General features: G+C 34.6%; 1 protein-coding gene across 1 annotated transcript; it reads right to left on the bottom strand.

Moving 5' to 3' along the window:
• Positions 1-10,275: 10,275 nt before the first annotated feature.
• On the bottom strand, positions 10,276-14,229 carry LOC127116656 (proline-rich receptor-like protein kinase PERK1). The gene is made up of 8 exons (XM_051047392.1): positions 13,470-14,229; positions 12,436-12,975; positions 12,262-12,348; positions 12,106-12,176; positions 11,894-11,970; positions 11,506-11,653; positions 11,161-11,322; positions 10,276-10,975 (listed from the first exon to the last, which is right to left on the bottom strand). The coding sequence occupies exons 1-8, from the start codon at positions 14,050-14,052 to the stop codon at positions 10,661-10,663; spliced, it is 1,983 nt and encodes a 660-aa protein (XP_050903349.1). The 5' UTR covers positions 14,053-14,229; the 3' UTR covers positions 10,276-10,660.
• Between the last annotated feature and the right edge of the window lie 9,311 nt (positions 14,230-23,540).

Genomic DNA, 23,540 nt, shown 5'->3' with positions numbered 1-23,540 from the left:
TAGAAAAGGGATGAAAAAAAAGAAGTATAACCCAGAACATAAAATAAATTACCTGAAGAAGAATAGTGAAAGGAGGATGAGGAGCACCGATTGCCGAAAAAGGGGGGTGTCGGTTGCCAGAGAAGTGTGATTGTCGGTTGCTAGAGAGAAAGGGAGAGAGAGATATGAAGAAGGACGTGTGTTAGGGTTTGATAAGTGAAGAGGTGAAAAAGAAAAGTGAATAAGGACGTGTGTTTTGGATCTGGAAGGGAAAAGAGGAAAAGAAAAGTGTTTTAAAACTTTAAAATAAGGGGGGGGGGGGGGGGGGGGGGGAATGTAATTTCAACAAAAAAAATGGAGCCACCGCTCCGCCCGGGAATGACTCGTGACCCGCTATAGTGTAAAAATCGCCCGAATTTTCAAACGTTAATCCGCTCCCAACGTCGCACGCGGTGGGTGGCCGCTCCGGCAGGACCACTCAGGATCGCGTCGTTCGCGATCGCGATTGATAACTCTACCTATAAGTTAAAAATGATTATTTATTTGTTGAACTTACACTCCATATACTCTGTCTTACTTCTACTTAAGTGAAAACCATGTGTTTTTAAAACTCGTTTCCAACCTCACATTTAAATCCTCCTTTGATTCTCCAAGTAAGACTATATCATCTGCAAAAAACATGCAACTTGGTGCTAACCTTGGTTGTGTTCCGTAACTACATCCATAATTAAGGTAAAAAGGTTGAACTTAGGGTTGGGCCTTGATATAAACATATTGTAATGGGGAAATCATTTGTCTCTCCACCTTATGACTGCAAGCTAGTCGATACCTTGTGTCTTCACCCCTAACCTAGGCATGATTACTCCTATAAAAGTTATTCAACTTAATAATGATTTACATTTTGAACGTCTTATTTGGTCAAAATTCATAAAGGTTTCTAAGATCTCTATTTTGAGTATCTAGCAAGCTGCTTTTCCTTTACATGAAAAAAAACTAACATGCATTGTCTCTCATATGCATGGAACACAATTGCACACCAGCACACTTCTAAATATAATATATTGAGGGCAACTACTCCCTATCTCAATTAGGTAAGAAATCACAAATTTGTTGTGGAGATAGATTCACTCACAAACAAGTAAATGCCTAAAGATAAACTTAGATGTTTTTATATGAACAAAATCAAGTAAACCTATTTCTAACTACCATCAAATTGACACAAGAGCAACATGGAAAACAAGGTTGATAATGATGCAATACATTTCCAACCTTTAAGCTAAATAAGAAAAAAATAATGAAAGAATCATTTGTTATTTGTTATATACCTTGATAAATACAATGAAAATATGTGAAACATTTTTGTGAAAAAATAGTAACAGTATTTGGTAGGCTAATCCAAACATGTCAGTCAAGAAAAATTCAACTGTGCCATAAATGAAAATCAAGGGATCTGGGTTGTATGCAGTCGGCTACATTTGGACCGTTCTAATAAGATCAAACGATATGAAGTTCAAGCATAATATTTTTTTGAATCTGAATAGTCCAATAAAAAATGAGAAATTCTGATGTGCTTGAGTGTGTGTAATCACATTGCATATAATGCAAATCAAAAATCGAGGAAGATTTTTTATACAAGATAAAAAGTAGTATAAAAAAATTGTGTCGTGGCTCATGAACTTCCACTAAATCCTTGATTGTTCTTCAGCTTTCTTAATCCCATTTCCCTTGTTGTCTGGTGGCTTTGGTTTTCACTGCTTGAGCCAGACGGGTTTAAACCATACTTGCGATTAGGGTTATGGTTCTCGATCCAACTGGTTAAACCAGGTGGTCAGGTCCAGTTTGATTACCATACTGTATATCTACACGAGTAGGGGATACTCAGAGATTTTAGTAGGTTTATAACAGGTAGGGCTTGCTTGCGGCGACAAGAGGCCTTGTATGATGGTGTTTACCATGTTTATGGTGGTATGAGAGGTGAGCTCAAGTAAGGTTAGAGGATATGTGATATTATTAATGCTGGTTAAGTTATATCCTCCCTCTCCTGTTAGGGGATAAGTATTCATAGAAGACCTTAGGCCTAGGGTTTCCTTGGGAATGATAACCGCCCACCTAGTCAAAGTAGTGGATCGTTGAATCCTTATTTCCTAAGAGGACGTGGATCAACTACTGACTCTGACCTCTCTTTATCCAAGAAACGTGTTACTCCATGTTTCTCCTAACTGGGCGAGTGAGAAATTCTTTAAGGTGAGGAGATTCCCATAAGGAGGCAACATATGGTCGTATCCCATTCCGAGGGTTACTGTAGCACCTCAAATTTGCACCCTACCTTTTGTACATTCATCTCATATTAGGTCATAGCATAACATAGGCCACTGCATAACATTGCATTGTCCATTTGCCTAAGTGCAAGCCCACTGACAAATTAGGTCAAACTGGTCAGGAGAATCAGTCAATCCAGCAAGCATGTGCTATTTTCATTGGAACAAAGCCCTATGGTTGATTTATCAAGTTCATATGGTCTAAGGATCATTTTTGAAATGGTTTGGCCAAAGATTGGATGATCAAAGCTCATCAGTCAAGCTGAATTTCTTCAGAAACCCTAGAAAGTCAACTGTGGTCAACTGTGCCTGATTTTATGGATTGGAAGGTGTGAGATGGTTTGAAAGGCTTCATTCATGTCCATACAAGTCTCATTTGACATACCAAAGACCAAGGTTGAAGAATTGGAGGTCAGACAAGAAGTTTCCTAAAATGGCAGGTGACCTGTAATTTCAGCTGCCCAAAATGGAAAGTTTTTCTCCCCAAAATTACTTCATCATACAAGCTTCAAATGGAAATTTGTTCAACATGAAAGTTGTATATCTTGGTCTCACCTTTTCAAAAAGTCCAAGAACTTGAAATTCCCATGTATGGTTGACAAGTTATGGTCCATTCATTTTCCAAAAATGCCTATAATCAAAGTGGCATAACTTTCACATGGGATGTCCAAAATGGATGATCTTTGTATGAGCAAACCCCATTTCACATGTACTTTCATGGTGTATGATCAAAGTTCATCAAAAATGGTCAATGCAAAAGGTCAATTTTCAAGTGCATCAATTAAAATCCAAGGGCAAAATGGTCCAATTTGAGAAATACATGGAATTTTGAAATGAGGATTTTTGCAACACTCTCCAAATGCAAATTGAAACTTGTTTGGACTGTCATGAGCTGTCACATGGCAATATTTGGCAAGGCCATTTTGGAACTTTCACTTAAGTTTCACATTATGCTAATGACTTGAATTTTGCTAATTGAGATTAGTGCATTGGATTAAGGTGGAGTATAAGTTACTAATTGTAACTGAATTGGTGATCATAATCACAATTCTCAAGAAATCTAACAACCTTTCCCTCCATTTTCTCTCAATTTCTCAAGAACTTCATCAAGCTTTTTGGATCCAAACTTCATCAAATCTTCACCAAATGGATTGATTCTTTTTGATTCATCTTCCACATACCTTCATCTACATCTGTTTTGCTGAATTGTTGCAAGAACCTTGCTGAATCGCGACTGTTCAAAGGAAGCTCAACAATGGCATTTTGAGAATTCTCACATTTGGAGCTATCTCGAGCCAAGGATCTTTCTCTATTCAACTTCCTGAACCTGGTGCTGCATCTGTTTTGGATAATTGAAGCAAAATACGTCAAGATCCACAGCTGTCTTCAACCTAAGGTTAATTTTCGAATCTCACCATTTCTTGAATTGTCATATGCATTTGGTAGTTCGTTCATCATAGGTTAACGCGCAACTTGTAGTTTGTGAATTGGTTAAGCATAGAGAGAGAAATTGTGATTTGAATGTTTGATGTCACAACTTTAATTGCTCGATCCCTTCGCCATGGTTAGAGTTAGGGCAAATGAGTTACATATTCATGATCCTTGTTAGAATACGGTTCTAATGACTATACGTTTGTGCATTTTGGTTGAACTTCATTGTTCATCGTTGCTGGAAATTTCTGAAAGTGTTCTTGTACAAGAACACGATGAATATGCTGTTAGATCCATAATTGCCTTGGCTTTGGTTCAAAAAGGTGTTTGGCGCCACCATGAGCCAATCAGAGCGCTCCATTGTCACTTAACCAAACGGCGCCGTTTTGGCTGTTTTCTCTAGAATTACAAGTTTGCCATTTTCGCTTTAATTTAATTGATTTATTTCATTTCTTTTTCATTTGTTTTTTCAATTTTGTTACATGAACTTCCAAAATTCATATCTCACTCATTTTTCATCCAAATTGAGTGAGACTTTTTGCATTGTTTTCATGATGATGTATAGAATTTAATGGTTATTTTTGTGGATTTTTTGCATGTGTAGAAAAATAATTGACCTAGGGTTTGTTGAATGTGTCACATTTATGTATGTTTTGCCAAATCCTTCATGAAATGATGATGCTTGCAAAGAAATGAATGAAATTTTTTGTGTATATTCTGGACATTTTGATGGTGATTTTCATGTAGAGTTTATGATTTTTGGATACTTGGTGAAGGAGATATGAATTTTTGAATTGAGGTGTGACAATTTGTGTCACACCAAGCTAGGTCAACTTCATGATTTTATTTAAAATGCCTAGAGATGTTGAATTGAGCTGAGATTTTGTGTGGATGAGCATTGATATGTCAAGATTACATGTGAATTTTTCTGGATTTATTGGTTGGATTTTCTAATTGATTGAATATTTTCTTTCCTGTGTGCTCATTTGGTAACATTGTGTGACACATGTTGGTATTTTGTTTGTGAAATTCTCATATTGTATTGGATGAAGATGAAATTTGACATGAGCATTCTAGACACATTGTAGGACATCATGGTTTTGATCCCATTCATTTCTTAATTTTTGTCACTGTTTTATGATTTATGGAATTTGATGCTTGTGTTGATGCCTTGAATTGGCTTGTATAAATGTGTCTGGACTTCTTGATTTTCATTGACCTACTTTATTTTGTCCAATTGAGCTGAAAATTGACATGCTATACATTGAATGTGTCCTGTTTAGGTGTGAATTTTTGTGGAATTAATTGAATTATTTTGGTATGCTTTTGATTGAAATAGTTCTGTTTGGTCATTTGAAGGTGCAAATTGCATGTTTGATACTAAATTGTGCATGAAATGATAATGGTGATTGATATGAGCATGGGACCAATTGCATTTGCTTTTGATTTGTTTGAATGTGATTTTGGATAAATTTCACTTGCTGTTTTGGATTTTTCATCCCCTTTGGACCCTAGGCTTGGCCTAGTGGTCTTGTTTCTCACATTTGGTTTGGATTTTCAGGTTAAAAGTGCAAAAGGCTTAAGGAGAGAAATTCAAGTTGTAAATTAAGATTGTTTGATGTTGTAAACTAACATTGGTTTTGTGTTGTAGGGTTTGATGCTTGAGCTTGAGCTCATGGCTTGCACTTATGTGCATTAACTTGTGTTGTCTGTATAGATTGACTTTTGCTGTTTATTGTTGGTTTGTCTGAGTACTGATGATACTTGATTGATTTCAGGTGCATTTAGTCGCTTACAGTTCTTTAAGAACTTGCTTGCTGCTGCTTGGTTGTATAAACCAGTTGAGGTAGACTCTCTTGTCTTCATGTAGTCTGGAAGACCTGGCTTGTTATTTAGCCAGGCAACTGTCTGAAGTCCTCCTTAAGAGGCGATGTTTGTGTTTGTTTACTTTTGTGCCAAGCAGGTAAAGACCTCTATGAGGCAATTGGCGGAACCCAAGGGATATGCAATCTATCCCCCGCTATTCTTGTTGAGTCGTCTCTCTGCTCACACCACTGTGTAGATGCATTGGGGCACAAACCCAAGATCTTGTACTTTGTACAGTTGTGTCAGAGTCTTGAGCGTAGAAGGGTCCCTCCATTCTGGACCCACGCTCCTTTGTTTGAAGCTCTCCCTGATCAGGGATAAGAGCTGTGAAGTCTAATCTTCACTCACCTTTCATCAGCTTCACCTTAGCCTCTCAATGGCAAGGTTAAGAGCTAACTCTACCTTGTACAGATGACTTGCCTTGGCAGTCGAACCCTTTGTTTGAGCCTCACTTGACTGGATATAGTGTGTGCTATGTGAAATGTTTGTTTTATTTTGATTGATGCTTGCGTGCTTGCTTTCTTCCTAGATAGGATTAGCTTGTTGTTGTGCAAGTAGGTAGAAACCACAACATAGGGCAATGATGCATGATAACACTAGGCTCGAGTCCAGCTCCCTAGTAGTGTGTCTCCCCTTGGTTTCTGGCTAGAATTTCTTTCCCTTTCAGGGGAACTACGTCGCCCTGATCCTCATACCAGATGAGGTACGTAGGCAGGAGATGAGCAGATCTCTCCGGGCGCCTGTGTCTTTGTTTTGTGTTGTTGTGTGCTTGGAAGCTGATGTAAGTCCATCGAGTGGCATTCGGGTTCCAGTGTGGATTTGTTTGGTTCGGATGCTGATTGTAAGTCCAGTGATTGGCATTCAGGCTCCACGCTTGCCTCCTTGTGTGTGTTTTTGGTTCGGATGCTGATGTAAGTCCAGTGATTGGCATTCAGGCTCCACGTTTGCCTTTGCCTGTGTTTGTTTGTGTGCGTGTTAGCCGAGCTACGAATGCTCTGATTCTCCTTCGTCCAAAGGAGATACGTATGCATAGGATGCGACATCCTAGCGAGCATGTGTCGTTTCCCCAGTTCGAACTACTTTGACTCTGATGTCTATGCCTGATAGACTAAGTAGGCCCAGGACGCGATGTCCTGCCGAGTCAGTTTCAGTCTGTTTTCTTGTGTCTCTTTCGGCCAGTATGTGCGTATGAGCAGTGTTTTAGCAACCATCTTCCTTCCTCTTGTGCGTGGATCCCGTCGAGTACGACGGATGCGTAGGGGTGCTAATACCTTCCCTTTGCATAACCGACTCCCGATCCCATTCTCTTTGGTCGCGAGACCATGCTTTTTCCAGGTTTACTCTGAGCGTTTCCTTTCCCTCTTTTGGGATAAATAACGCACGGTGGCGGCTCTGTTGTTCTTGTTTTCCCGCCGGTTTTTCGCGTAATGCGACAGCTGGCGACTCTGCTGGGGACATAGAGAAGTTGACCTCTTGCTGGTCCATCTTCCCTAAGCGAGTCTCTCCTAGCGCTCTCTAGGTTAGGGCTTTGGTTGCTTTATGCTGTTATTTATTGCATTCATTATTTATTGTTTGCATTTATTGTTTGCATTAATGTTTGCATTCATTCATATTCATCTGCTGTGCTGGCTGTGTTTCTCTGTTTGGGGGTGGGAGTTCTATGAGGTAAAAGGCCCAATACCCAGGCTATGAGTGCAATCTAGGAAACCTAGGAATAGAGTGATTCATGGGAAGCGGGTGGTGTACGCCACTTAGCGGAACATTGATATCACGAGCAGTTCAGACTCTGATGGGGTATTATCGGTGCATACATCTGGTGTGCACAGGATGATATTCTTGAAAGGGTTGTTTATCCTGCGTTTCTTTCGACCTTACCCTGGCCTAGATGACACCCGTGAGTGGGGAGGGAATGATGATTATTACAGGTACAGTTGCTGACTTGTTGGTGACTCTTGGTACTGATGGTGACTATGGATTATGGACACTTATTTCTGGGACGCCAGAGTTTTGTCCGTGGTTTATCAGCGGGTTCCGTTTATTTCGGATACCCGAGTTGAATTTGAGAGTACCCATTCAGAGGATCTGGCTGTCATCCGTTCAGTGGATGTTCCTGTGATGATGGTGATGTAATCTCCAGTTCCGTTTATTTCGGAACTCCCCAAGTCGGATTGATGGTGACTCAGTTGACTGTGACTGGTTCGGAGAATGGGTCTTCAGCCGACTAGATGGCACAGTGACCTGCATTCATGCATTTGCATCAGTCTCATTTCGCATTCATCTACATTCCACTCATGTCTGTCCGTACTCAGGGTCCATTATTTTTAACAGAGACTCAGGTTGAGAGACACCAGATGTCAGAATGTTGGTGATAAAATTTTATCTGTCTCGATGAAACCGGAATCAAAGGACAGAATATTCCTAGTACGGATAGACATTGCATGTGTGAGTCATACTAACCCATTTGCGGTTTTGTAGGTGTCAACCGGTGCGCATAGCTCGTCTGCTCAGACATCCTGCTAGGGGCAACGAATCCGAACTGATGGATCCTCCCAACGCCGACATCCTCGAACTGAAAGAGATGGTGAGAGATTTGTTCAGTGTTGTGCAAGGATGTAATGTTTCCTTTCCCAATTTTATCACAGTTATGGTCCTCGATGTATGCCAAGCTCTGCTTAATTACATGCCACAATGAGGATGTAATGTTTTATTTGTATTGCATCCCTAAAGTATCATTTATTTAGGTTTTGTACCCATTCATTTGATGAGGTGAGAAGTTTCCAAGCATGACATCGACATCTGACTTTATTGACGAGTCTTTTATATTGTATTCCTTAATCACTTGCGGTAACATGAGTGCAAACCTAACTCCATTTAACAATTATCATCTTTTTGTCATCAATGTTTTTAAAACCACACAAAGTTTCTTATACAAGTATCTAGTTTATTGATGAGTGAAATAGGTCACTCATAGAATTTAAGTTTGTAAAGTACAACGACATTGATCATTGAGTTAATAAGTTGAATTCTTCCCATCATATATATGATATATCATTTTCATGTGTCTATAAATGTTAAACTCTTGATTTACCCTTGAATATTGATACTCCAAAGTAATCAAATATTATTTGACTTATGTTGAAACCAAGAGTTCTGGCCTCTTATCTCAGTTTTATACTTGAAATTGATCCTCCAAAACACTTTGTCCGAGTTTTTAGCATATTTTTGTAATAACATGTGGATAGCAAATACTTTTTTTTTTTTTTTTTCAAAAAAAATATTAGACCATCTGCAAAGAGGTGACTTATAATTGTAATTTTGTCATGAGTAATACATATAATTTAGCTTTTTCAAACTTAAAATTTTTTGTCATGAGTAATACATATAATTTATCTTTGTCATGAGTAATACATATAATGTATCTTTTCAACTGATGATCTCTATAAACACATATTGAAAACCCTAATTATATTTTAAAGATATTTTTCTAAGTGGAGCTCACGTTAGTAACAGTATTTTATATATAATTCAAATCTATTTTATTTTACAAAAATTCAATCCAATTAATTAAATCAAATCAACTCAATTTTCATCGATTTAATTTAGTTTATTTTATATATAAGAATTTAAGAATTAAATGAAACCAAATCAATTACTACATTTTTTTTATTGATTTAAATTTATTATGTTTTCAAATTTGAACTAAATTGACAATGACCATTTCCATCTTTTTGGTTGTTTCGCCAAATGGAATGATGAATTAATTAGTAGCTGTCTTAATTTTAATGATTCAACCCATGTGACAAACATCCTTTGTGTAATGTCAGTCCAAAAGCTACAGCTTTTTCATACCTGGCTCTCATTCAATATTCTTTCACAAGCAGCCATATGGTATAAAGGAAAAAGGTGTAGCAAAGAAAAAGGTTAACAAAAACATGGAACTTTATTTATTTAGTTTAACACTTTGTTAAAATTTCCCATAGTAGTTTACTTATGTAAATGTTTTACAAAATCCAACCCAATATCAATTTTTAATGATTCTCAACTTCTTTAAGTACAATATAAATAAAACATTTATCATTGCAATTATGAAGGTTTGATCATGAGTCATATAAAATAATTTGAAAAGTGAAACTTTTCTTTCAACATTTAAAATTGTTGCATTCCTTTGGTAATCTTTTTTCTCATGAATTTATAGTATTTTTTATAAACTATTTCTAGTAGTTCCTAGTTTATCACATTTATCAATAAATCAACCGTTAATTTTACTATACTACAGATTCAAGTTAATAATGATTTACTTGGTGAAAATTCATAAAGGTTTCTAAGATCTCTATTTTGAGTATCTACTAGCAAGTTGCTTTTCCTTTACATGAAAATAAAAACTAACATGCATATTCTCTCATATGCAAGGAACACAGTTGTACACCAGCACACTTCCAAATATAATATATTGAGTGCAACTACTCCCTATCTCAATTAGGTAAGAAATCACAAATTTGTTGTGGAGATAGATTCACTCACAAACAAGTAAAGGCCTCAAGATAAACTTAGATATCAATATATGAACAAAATCAAGCAAACCTATTTCCAACTACCATCAAATTGACACAAGAGCAACATGGAAAACAAGGTTGATAATGATGCAATACATTTCCAACCTTTAAGCTAAATAAGGAAAAAATAATGAAAGAATCATCTGTTATTTGTTGTATACCTCTTGATAAATACAATGAAAATATGTGAAACTTTTTTGTGAAAAAATAGTAACAATAATTGGTAGGTCAATCCAAACATGTCAGTCAAGAAAAATTCAACTGTGCCATAGATGAAAATCAAGGGATCCGGGTTGTGTGCAGTCAGCTACATTTGGACCGATCGAAAAAGATCAGACGATCCGAATTTCAAGCTTAATATTTTTCTTGAATCTGAATCGTCCAATAAAAAATGAGCAATCCAGATGTGGCTGAGTTTGTGTAGTCACATTGCACACGATCCAAATCGAAAATCGAGGACAGAGATATTTTTATACAAGATAAAAAAATAGTAGCAAACAGTTGTGTCAATGCTCATGAACTTCCACTGAATCCTTGACTGTTCTTCAGCTTTCTTAATTCCATTTCCCTTGTTGTCTGGCGGCTTTGGTTTTCGCTGCTTGAGCCAGACGGGTTTAAGCCATATTCACTTGTAGCTGCACTGTACTCGCTGCTTGCAGCATACTCCTGAGTTCCTAATGCCATTTTTCTGAACTTTATCATGTCTTCTTTGTATTGTTGAGTATCATAATCTGAGCTTTCGTGAGAACTGTAGACACTGCTGTGTCCAGGTCTTACTCCTTCATTAAGATCTGCTAGTGACACGTCTCCTTCTAAGGCACGCACAACCTACGGTTTGTTCCATTATTAGACCCAGAAAGATGCTTACATATACAAGGAACTCAGAATGGAAAGTAAGACCTAGGTTTGATTTTACAGTAGCAGCACAACGAATGATAGTTTTTCTTCTTAAAAAGACAGTTCAAAAGGAATGGAGTGCAGTAATAAATGATAGAACAAATTATTCACTTTACCTGGCTCATCCTTGGTCGACGCTTTGCTGAGTGGCGTGTGCAAGCTGCAGCACATGCTACCATACGCGTCATCTCACTAGGGTCAAATTCATTCTGAAGCCTTGGATCAATCAGAGAATCTAAATTATTTTCTTCTAAAGCACGCATGAGCAAAGGCCTAGCCTGTGATGACAATGAAAGATGAATAAAGTTAAGGGCCGCTCTATGTCATCTTGTTCTCTTCCAATAAAAGAAATATTACACAGAAAACTCTTTATTTCATAATATATTATAAATGACTGAATTTTCAGTTGCAAATTATATTTACCCCTCAAGAAAAGAGGAGGATGGTAACATAACACTTACCCATTCCACCAAACTATCATCCATGTAAGTCTGATTTTTATCAACCGGTCGACGTCCAGTTAATAGCTCAAGGAGCATGACTCCATAAGAGAAAACATCTGATTTGTCTGTAAGTTTTCCACTTGCTGCATATTCTGGAGCCAGATACCTGTAAGAAAGCAGTAATTGATAATTCATGAGTTTAGCATATCAGAACTGATATTTTGACACAAATTTAACAACTAATTTCAACAACAATTTGATTGGTTAACGCAGTTCTAAACCACCATATAGCACATTTCATGCCCTTTAATGCATTGATTCAATCTACCATAAACAATAGCAGATTAGAAAATACATTTCTTGCAATATCCAAATTTTGAGAGGAAGGGAATAAATTAGTTCTTACCCAAAAGTCCCCATCACTCGAGTAGAAACATGAGTGTTGAGATCGGAGGCAATCTTTGCAAGACCAAAATCAGCAACCTGTTAATAGAAATTTGACACTAAATTATAACTAAAATCCACACTTCATATTAAACAATTATTGCACAGAACTTCTTAGGGCATTTTAAATGGAGCATCACCACTGCTGCAAGGAAGATATATTAAAGAGCATACCTTTGCTTCAAACTTAAAATCGAGAAGGATGTTAGCAGCTTTAATATCACGATGAATGATCTTAGGATGACCTACACAAACAGATAATTACAATAAACATTGAGTTTGACAAAAACTAGCTTTGCTGAAAAAATTACAGTCAAGTACAGAACATACAATCTTCATGAAGATAAGCAAGTCCTTTTGCAGATCCTAAAGCAATTCGTAATCTTGTTGGCCAATCCATCGTTGGTCGTCCATTTCCTGCCGTTAAAAAATAATCATAAGAATTAAGAACACTTCTGGCATAAGCATTGTGCTACACAAAAGAATGACAAAAAAAAAACATACCATGTAAATGGAATTCCAATGTATTGTTGGGAACAAACTCATAAACAAGTAGCCTCTGAAACCCGGTGCTGCAGTATCCAACAAGAGAAACAAGATGTTTATGATGAACACGGCTAATAATCTCTACTTCAGCTTGAAATTCACGTTCTCCTTGTCCACTTCCAGCTTTCAGCTGCTTAACAGCAACCTCTTTACCATTAGGGAGAATACCTCTATGAACATATCCAAATCCACCTTGTCCAAGGAGGTTAGCATCAGAGAAGCCATCCGTTGCGCGCGCCAACTCCTCGTATGTAAACGTACTCTTCGCAGTGCTAAATGCAAGGCCTGGAGAAGGAGGTGGAAGTAGTTCGCCGCCTGAATAGTTTGAGCCGGTACCACCACTGCTGCTCATGAGAGGAGGTGGTGGCGGAGCAACATGAGACGGCGGTCGTGATGGAATTGGAGCCGGAGGTTGTGGTGGCTTCATTGAGGCTACATGATCTGAAGGAGGGTGAGAATTATGTTGCCACTGATTTGGAGGACCACCATAAGGATCAACTGCACAATATATACCATTATCATTCACTCTTTTGAATACCAATATCTTTTAACATCACCAAAAATACAAATTTCTTCAAAAAATTGACCTCAAACCAAAATATCCTCTCGTGCAATTGCAAAGCCGGATCCCTCGAGATTTTATCGAGTACAATGGAGACCTCTCCTAATACAATATATTCTATTAACAAGTATAGTGATTCAAACCCTAACCTCTTGCTTAAAGGATCCAAGTCCCTTCAACTGGGACCAACTCATGTTGGTAACCATGTACAAGAATTTAAAAGACTGGAATCTCTCATAGGGACAAAATATCATACACGTGGTGTGTGATCAGATCAAGCAAGAAAACGCAAAGAGATTTAAACAAAAACTGAAAATTTTAACACCATTTTGAAAACCAATGTTAAAAAGTAAAAAATCAACATAACCACGTCTTAAGAATTGAAGAACCCTAGAGTTATAAAAAGTAAAGTTGCAGCAAAAATTCTCACATTTGGGTGCCTGAGGTGGTGGTTGCTGATGCTGCTGACCATAGTATTCTTCATCGCGTCTTCTCTTTTTCTTCCTACAGCAAATGCAAAGAATACTAAACACCACAAGAATCGCCACCGCTCCAACGGCGATTCCCACGACTACACCCGTACTAATACTTGACGACGATGAAGGAGGCGACGGCGGAGTTTTGGGAGTAGGCGGTGAAGGGCTTTGATCAGAGCCTTTCGGAGAGGGCGGCGAGCCTCGGGAAGGTGGACTCGGAGGAGTGTTTCCGAGGTCAGGAGGCGACGGCGTGGTAGGAGCTGGCGGAGAAGTCGACGGTGCTGCTGGTGTTGGCTGAGGAGTTGAAGGTGTTGCTGGAGGAGGCGCTGAGGGAGTCTTCGGAGGAGGTGGTGATGAAGGGGTCGCCGGCGGAGGTGCCGAGGGTGTCGCCGGAGGAGGTGATGAAGGAGTTGCCGGAGGTGGATTGGAAGGTGGTGGTGAAGAAGGTGTGGCCGGAGGAGGTGCGGCAGGGGTCGACGGTGGGGGTGCAGTGGCGTTTGCCGACGGCGGGGAAGAAGGTGCCGGAGCCGTCGACATTGCAGAAAAATCTATAAGAAAAAATGAGAGAGAGAGAGAGAGAGAGAGAGAGAGAGAGAGAGAGAGAGAGAGAGAGAGAGAGAGAGAGAGAGAAGAGAGCGTTTTTGAAGTGAAGCTTCAAATTCTGTGTTATGAAGCTGTTTTTGTGTGTTACTCTTTTCTGTGTGTTCTGTTTTGTGTCGTGTGTGAATGAATCTCTTTTCTTTATATTTTATTTACCGTTTTGGTTGAGCCAACCAGAGAGGACAATACTGGAAACATGGGACCCACACGAATTCACCACGGTCTAATACATATTTTTATTATTATTTTTCAACATTTCGTTTTAAAATCATTTAATTATTTTTGATCCTACTATAAAATGGATTTATTTCTAGTAAAACCAATTTATAATTTGTTTGGGTTACCAAAAAATGACAATTTGTTAATAAATCAACTTTAAACAAGAGGAATGTTATTATGACCATATTTTACTTTAAGGAAAATAGTTTGACCATAATTTTGAAATATTTATTTATCTTTGTTCTTTTTTTTCTATCAATTGATTTTTTTCCTGTATTTGATGAATAATTTAAAAAATTTATAATTTTTTTAATAGTGTACTTCTTAGCTCAAATATTAGATAGAGATATAATGTTAAAAACTAACAAAATAAATTGAATTTCATATTTTAATTTATTTATCGATAATATACGTACTCGGTTGATATGTATCCAACAATTTTTTTTAATTAATCTTAAAAAATTACACTTTTAATAATTTAATTTATATAAGTTGTGATTCAAAATTAGGTCAAAATATTTTTCTCACTCGTACGTACATATTTATTTCTTAAATTATATATCTATAATTTCTTAAATTATATATCTATAATCTATATAATTATATAAAAGCAGAGCCGAGTTCCAACACCTTAGATCATAAGAGAAAGATATTAAATGCCCCTTAGATCATAAGAGAAAGACACTAAATTTTTATTTTAAATTTTAAAATCTTAAATATATGAATTATATTCTTCAATATTTATATAATTTATTTATAATCAATATAAAACTATCCAACACCTTTCGACCGAATATGTATAGCTGATAAAATGGGTTATTCGATATTAAATACATCAAAAATGGATTATTCAATATTAAATACATCAAAAATAAATTATTCGATATTAAATACACCAATTCAAACTATCTTGGATTTTATATGGTTTGTTCACATTGTATTATGCGTTTAAAAATTATTACCCCTCTTTAAATTTTTTGAATTATTCAACCTTAAACATATTATTTTTTATATTAATTTTTACACAAAAATTCAAATAAAATTTCATAATATTTATTATAAGTACAATTGAAAATTTATATTATTTTAAATAGAATATATTTTTAAATATTATATTACTTTTTATAAATAATATAATATATTAATACATGTCTAAGTTATATAAAATAATACTTAAATATTTAATATATAAAAAATTAATAAAATATAAATAAATTATAAAATAAAACACAAAATAATTGAATATTAATTTGAATATATTATATATAATATTTTTTAAAATTAAAGAATAGAGATAAAATTTAATAAAATAAAAAAAGAACAATATATTTTTTAAAAATAAAACATTATAATAAATCAGATTTATTTTAATAATAAAATAAATACTATCAATTATTTTTTAAAAATCGTGCATAACTTAAATGAGATAATTTTTTCGTCCTAAATAATAATTTCTTTATGATATTTCACACAAATTTAGATTATAATTAATTTTATAAATAAATAAATTATATATCATTTATTAATGATATGAAAAGATGATGAAATAAAAGAATAATATAAATAGTAGATAGTATGATAAGAAAAACTTATTAATATTTAATTTATATTGCAAAACAACTTAAAGTATAAAACAAAATATTTTAAAAAATAGGAGTAACATATAATTTAAAATGGAAATAGCAACTCGTATGAGATAGTATTGGAATATTGGAAGTTAATAAAAATAATTACTTGTTGGTTGTGTTGTTTCAGAATTTCATGCACGTGGTCCAACTAAGTTTAATTAATTTATTAATCTATTGTAATTATACACGGTATATTAAATATATGATGAAACAAATTAACATGAAAGGTCTGTGCTGCAAAAACAATTGAAAAGTTAGTTATTTTCGTATTTTTTTTGAAAAACATGGTTATTTAAAAAAAAATCACTCAAATATATATAAAATAAAGAAAGTCAATATCAAATAATATATAAATAAATATGTTCAAATAAACTAATATATATTTTATATATAAAAGTAAGATTATAAATCTCATATGTTTGACAAAAACAAAGTTAAAATAATTAATATTAAAATAAATGAATGTACATGGTCATATTTAAGAGGAAGATTACAAATCTCATATTTGATGAAAAATAAATAAATGAATAGTTTTGTTTTAAATATATTTCCATTTCCATCCTAAAAACTCCTCATAGAGAGATTTTGTCCCGTCTATAATACCACGAATTTACATGTGATTTCTCATAAACATAACAAATATAAAAATATATATATCATTTTTAACCAAATAAATAGCAAAAAAATATTAAAAATTAATTAAAATATATAAAACAAATATGTTATTTTGATAATATTTAATTCATACTCAAGAAAGTCTTAATCAACAAATCCTCCAAACTTTAAAAAGTTTAAAATAAACATTTAGATCTATATTTTAATAATATTAAATACATATTTTAATTTGTTATAAAAGAAGTTATATGATTAGAAAAAAAAAACGCATAAATTTAAAATAGATATTTTTAAAATTTTATGCTAATTAAGGTGTGTGCAAAGATTTACAAGACAAGGATGTGTTTCTCATCCCGTTCTATAAGTTTTTTTTGAGAAAATATTATAAAATTAATTTTGATTATAAAATAGTATTTTCTTTTACAACCAATAATCATTAATATTTATTACACGTATTTGGTTATTTCTTTTTGCCTTTTACTTCATTTTTATATTGTGTGGCTGACCTGTACGTGTGGTCATTGGTCCATTATGACGGTAGTTTTTTTTCTCATTTCCATTTTTGGTATCTTCTTCACTTTCTTTTTCGTCAATTGAAGTTCCTATTTTGTATGTATAAGCATTTAATACACCACCTTTTAACAGCTTTAACAATTTCTCCTATTCAAAAATATAAATAATTGCAATGAATCCAATTTTTAAAGGCTTAATTAACAAAAATATCCCTGATATATTTTGAAAAAAAACTATAAATGAATTTTTTTTACCATGTTTTGGTACCCAAGGCACGTTTTATCAACGTGCTAAAAGAATTGTAAAATGAGTCAAAATATTAAAATCTTGTTTTGAGAAACTGTTTTGATTTTGGGGATCGAGAGAAAGAAATAATACTACTAAATTATATGTTAATAAAAATGTGATTTGATTTGGTTTTCTACGCGTTAATTGAGGATGAGTGAATTATTGACTTTAAGTTTCTTAGATTATTAAAAGAAGAAATTGTATTTAAAGTCTACGAAATTCGTATTTCTCATTTTCCGTTACTACGTGAAGAATAAGACAAATTGGCCTGCATGTGACAGTTGTAGACTCAAATATTATAAGTCAAATTTTTATTTAATTAAGAAAAAATATCTTTAAAAAATATTTGTAACTATAAATTAATGGTTAGATAGAAAAGACAACTCAATAAAAACAAAACAGAAAAGTTATTAGTAATTTTTATATATTATTATTATTATTATTATTATTATTATTATTATTATTATTATTGGTCTTAATCTTTTTTTTACGAGCTTAGTGGCTTAATCAAAATCTTTGTCCTTGCATCTCTTAAATTTAAGAGAGTATATTTTAAAATGAGATTATATACTAATTTAGTTAATGCACCTAACAAATTGGCAAATACCAATATTAATATAGTGGAAATTTGTCTCGATTTCAAATCTAAAATCTTCACTCATATGTTTTTAATTGTTACTGTTATTTTATTTATAAATAAAAAATATATAACCAATTTATTAACAAATTCTATGTAGCTCATTGATGCATTTTATTTTATTTTAAACTAATGCATCAACCTATTAGTAGGGTTGAAATTATTAGAGGATGTAATTCATAGTTTCAACTTGTAGATTGTGTTCGACAAGACTATGAAACCTAGTCTTAATTATTGTAGAGTGAATTGTATTTGTCAACGTCGAATATATTATGCAGTTATAAAGTCAGGTGTATTTGACAGAGTCGAATATAATTAATGGTTATTAGATCAAAGTGTAATGTTGTATGTTTTGGATTTGGGTTTTCATTGTCTATAAATAGGCATGATATTGTGATTCAAATAAAAGTTAGTAGAATTTTTCCCTTCCACAATTATATATATATATATATATATATATATATATATATATATATATATATATATATATATATTCTTCAGTCATTCTTTTTGAAATCTTAATTGTTCCAACAAATTGGTATCAACAAGTCCAATTGCAATCTAGTGATTCTGTAACGGCAAATGGAAACACAACCTCGAGTCAATTTTTAGCGAATCTATCGGATTTCAAAGGACAGAACTATGAACAACTATGAACGGGGGGTTACACAGATGAAGGTCATCTTCAGATTTCAAGATGTGGCTGGAATCGTGAATGATGGAGTACCTACATTTGAAGCAAATGCAGAGGATGATCAGAAGGTTGTGCACAAGAAATAAAGGAAGAAAGATGGAAAAAGTCTATTTTTATCATTGGTGTGTGGATCCTAACGTGTTTGAGAAGACTATTAAAGATGAATCGTCTAAAGGAGCGTGGGACAAGTTAAAGAACTTGTACTACGAAGATGAAAAGTTGAAAAGGGTGAAGTTGCAGACGTTGAGAAAGAAATTTGAGATGACTCAGATGAAGGAAGACGAATCAGTCTTTGAATTATTCTCACACGTGGTGGTGTTTATGAACCACATGAATGTGTGTGGTGAATCAATCACGGATATGCAGAAGATTAAGAAAATGTTAAGATCTCTGACTGCAAACTTTGATTATTTGTTATGTCTATTTAAGAGTCCAAGAACCTTGCTGAGATGAAGGTGGAAGAACTACAAGCTTCATTAAAGGCTCATGACATGAGACAGAAGCAGAGGATCTCGGAAAGGGAGAAAGTGGTTGAACAGGCACTACAATCAAGATTCAACAAGAAATATGGTAAAGAGAAGGCGAAGCAAGGAAATAATCTAGCTAACTATGAGAAGTCGATCAAGAATTAAAATAGTCAATTTGATTCAATCAAGAAAGCATGGACAACAAGTATTTGGGGAAGAAAGTTAACATGAAGGAGGTGCAATGTTACAACTATCAAGAATTTGGTTATTATGCTCGAGACTGTCGAAGAAAGAAGAAAGCAAAAGAAAAAGACAATGATGAAATACAGTACGCACATGCTGGAGATAGTTATTATGGTGATGTGCTACTTATGGCCAATATTCAGTCGAAGAATGAACAAACCAATATGTCGTATTTGGACTCAAGATATAGTAACCACGTGACTGGTAATAAAAACTTGTTCACCAAGTTAGATGAATCAGTTAAGAAAGTGATCAAGTTTGCAGATGACAGGCATCTCACATCAGGAGGAAAAGGAAACATGTATGTGGTTAGAAAGGATGGTTGAAAAGCTAGCATCATTGATGTGTTATATGTACCTTTGATGACAATTATTTTGATAAGCATATGTTAATGACCTGCAAAAAGGTACAACGTGAAGCTGGAAAACTATCCGATGAAGGTGCATGATGGTGAAGGAATGATGATCCTAAAAGCACCACTAGAAGATAAAAAAACCTTCAAGATTGAGATTTACATAATTGATCATCAATGTCTTACTTAAAGTGGAGAAAAAGATAAGAATTGACTATCGTATCACAGGTATGGACATCTAAACTTCAAAAGTTTAGGTATGCTCAACCTGAAGAAAATGGTGTATGGATTACCACAAGTGGATGAACCAATTCATCTATTTGAGGAATGCTGAAAATCAAAGCAGGTTAGGAAAGCATTCAAGCATGACTTGCCCATGAAGTCGAAATAAAAGTTGGAGCTTGTTCATTCCGATGTATGCGGGCCTTTTGAAGTAAGGTCGAATGAAGGTGATTTCTATTTCCTAACTTTCATAGTTGAATTCACTATACATATGTGGATTTACCTTATTGAAAGGAAGAGTGAGGTATTCACACAGAGCAAGAAGTTTAAATTGAATGTCGAAAAATAAAGTGGATGCAAGTTAAAGAAACTGAGAACTGATGGTGATGGTGAATACACCTCTAGAGAATTTGTAAGATTTTGCAATGAGAAAGGTATAAAGCATGAAGTCATTGCACCTTATACACCTCAGCACAATGGAATATATGAACTAAAGAACAGAAGTATACTGAACATGGCCAGAAGTATGTTGTAAGCTAAAGAAATGCTAAAGAGATTTTAGGGAGAAGCAATTTCGACAATAGTTTACTTACTTAACGGATGTGTAAACAAGAAGATGGTTGACAAGACAACTTATGAAGCTTGGACAGGATCGAAGTAAAACGTTAGTTATCTTAGAAATTTTGGATCAATGTGCTTCAGGCATGTACCTGAGCAATTGAGGAAGAAGCTAGATGATCAAAGTCAGACCATGGTTCTCATAGGTTATCATTCGACATGTGCATACAAGTTGTATTCGCCAAATGATGATAAAATAGTAATTAGTATAGATGTTCTGGTGGACGAAAGCAAATGGTGGAATTGGACTCATGATTCAATTCAACATGAGCAAGATACAGTCACAACTGTATTTGAAGAAGAATATCAACAAAATGAAGCCACTACAACTCAAGAGGGAAAACCTATTGAGCGTAATGTTAGAAGATCGACTAAAAGGATAATTGAGTCAACAAGGCTAGATGGATATGAGAGATTCCCATATCAAGCAATTTATGCATATGGTGATCTCATAGAAGAAGCGACAGTGATGGATGAAGCAAAACCAATTATTTTGGATCAAGCCATGAATGATTCAAATTGGTCGGCAACCATGAAAGAAGAACCCATGGCAATTTTGAGAAGAACAATACATAGGAACTTGTCGAAAGACCTAGCAAAAAGCCAATGGATGTGAAATGGGTATACAAGGTGAAATAAAGGCCAAACAGTGAAATTTCCAAACATAAGGCAAGACTAGTGTTGCAAGGTTGGATATATTCAGGACTGTTATATCGACTACAACAAATAGAGGATGGAAGATACATCAATTAAATGTAAAGTCAATATTTATGAATGGACCATTGGAAGAATAGGTCTATGCCACTTAACCATAAAGATTTGAAATCAAAGGGCATGAGTCGAAGGTGTACAGGTTGAGGAAGGCTCTCTTAGTTTGAAGCAAGCCCCAAAGTCTTGGAATAAGAGAATAGATTGCTTCCTAATCAAGTCGAGTTTCACAAAGTGTGTCTCTGAACATGGAGTATATGTCAATGATATAGACATGGTCAGAAAAATAATTTTATGCCTGTATATAGATGATTTGTTGATCACAGGTGCAGGTGAAGAAAAAATAAGAAGAGTCAAGTTGAAGTTGATGTAAGAGTTTGAAATGTCCAAACTAGGGAATTTGTCATATTTATTAGGGTTGGAATTCAAAGACACGGGTGGAAGAGTGTTCTTGCATTAGAATAAGTATGCTCAAGACATCTTGAAGAGGTTCAAGATGAGGAACTATAATGTAGTTGTAACGCCATTAGAAACTGGAGCAAAGTTGAAGAAGGATACATATGAAGAGTTTATAAGTGCAACATTGTACAAAAAAAAATCATTGGATCCTTGAGATATCTTTACAATACCTGACCATACATTTGTCAAAGTGTCGGATTTTTGAGTAAATTCATGAAGAACCCCCAAGAATGTCATTTCATTGCACTCAAGAGAGTGTTGAGATACATTAAAGGTACCATTGATCATGGTGTGTTGATGCCAAAGCAAAAGAAGAATAACATCGATGCAAAGGTATATGGCTACACTAATTCAGACTTTATTGGAGATCAATACAAGAAGAAGAGTATTATATACTACATATTCATGATAGAAGGCGCTCCAATATCTTAGAGATCGTGGAAGCAAAACATTATTGCTTTGTCATTGTGTAAAGTTGAGTATGTGATTGTATCATATGCAACATGCCAAGTAACATTTATATAGATGTTGATAGAAGAGCTCAAGATCATGGAACCTAATAAAATAAATTTGCATGTAGATAAAAAATCATATATCGACCTAGCCGATCATCATATATGTCATGGTCTAAGTAAACACATAGATAGAAGGTATCATTTTCTTAAAGATCAAGCAAAGAAAGGAAAGCTTGAACTTGAGAATTGCAAGTCAGAACTGCAACTAGTATATATATCTTATTATTCTTCATTCATTCTTTTTGAAACCCTAACTATTCCAACAGAAATACATGTATTGTATTTACGAATATCAATTTAACTAGTGTCGCATCTCGAAAAATATGATTCCTCGCGATGGTCGCGGAAAAAATTTATGTTCGAACAGAGTCGCCATAGAACTTTATTTATCCCAATGAAGGAATAGGAAAATATCGATAAAACCTTTAGGAAATGGAATAATGGTCGTCGCAACCATATTCGGGTTCGGGAGTGGATTACGCAAGAGGAAGGTATTAGCACCCCTCACGTCCGCTGTACTCAGCGGGAACCTTTTAGTTCTAATATGTGTTTTGAGTGTTAATTTATGTTTGTTTTTTATCTTTGGGTTATAAATATATTGAAAATAGACATGGATGGGAATCTCAGAAAGGGAAAGGGGACGTTTTTTATTAGCGTGTTCGCGAAGATACAACAATCTCCTGCCTACGTATCCTTAAATAAGGAAATCAGAGCATTCATAGTTCGGGGAACTACGGTTGGTTGGTGTTTTCTAAATGAACAACTATTTAGATCGCATCCTAAAGGCTAAACGTTGGCTTGTCTACTCTCGGAGGAGGCTTAAGGATTGGTTTGTTATGCACGTTAGAAAGGATTAAATGGTGTTCTTTTGAAAATAGTTTAGGTCACACGGAGGCGACAAGTTGGATTAATATGTTGAATATTTTGATTGATTGAGATGTTTTTGGTTGGATGACAATTACTCGGATATTCGAGTAAGACAACTCGTATCCTAACAGTCGGGAAAGGGAATAGAAGACTCTAGACCACTTTCATTTTCATCCTTAATTGTAAAAGGAATTTGATAATAGTTAAGGTGTTTTGAACAGATGACGAATACTCGGATAGTCGAGTAAGACAACTCGTATCCTAATAATCGGGAAAGGGAATAGAAGACTCTAAACCGCTCTCTGTTTCATCTGAGTATTTATGAAAATAAGGTTGTATATGGTTGACGTATTTCATGATGAACGACAGGTACTTGAATG

This window comes from Lathyrus oleraceus, chromosome 1 (genome assembly GCF_024323335.1).
Source record: "Lathyrus oleraceus cultivar Zhongwan6 chromosome 1, CAAS_Psat_ZW6_1.0, whole genome shotgun sequence".
NCBI classification, from domain to species: domain Eukaryota; kingdom Viridiplantae; phylum Streptophyta; class Magnoliopsida; order Fabales; family Fabaceae; genus Lathyrus; species Lathyrus oleraceus.
The sequence above is the reverse complement of the archived record's forward strand: the minus strand, read 5'-3'. Positions and strand labels throughout refer to the sequence as shown.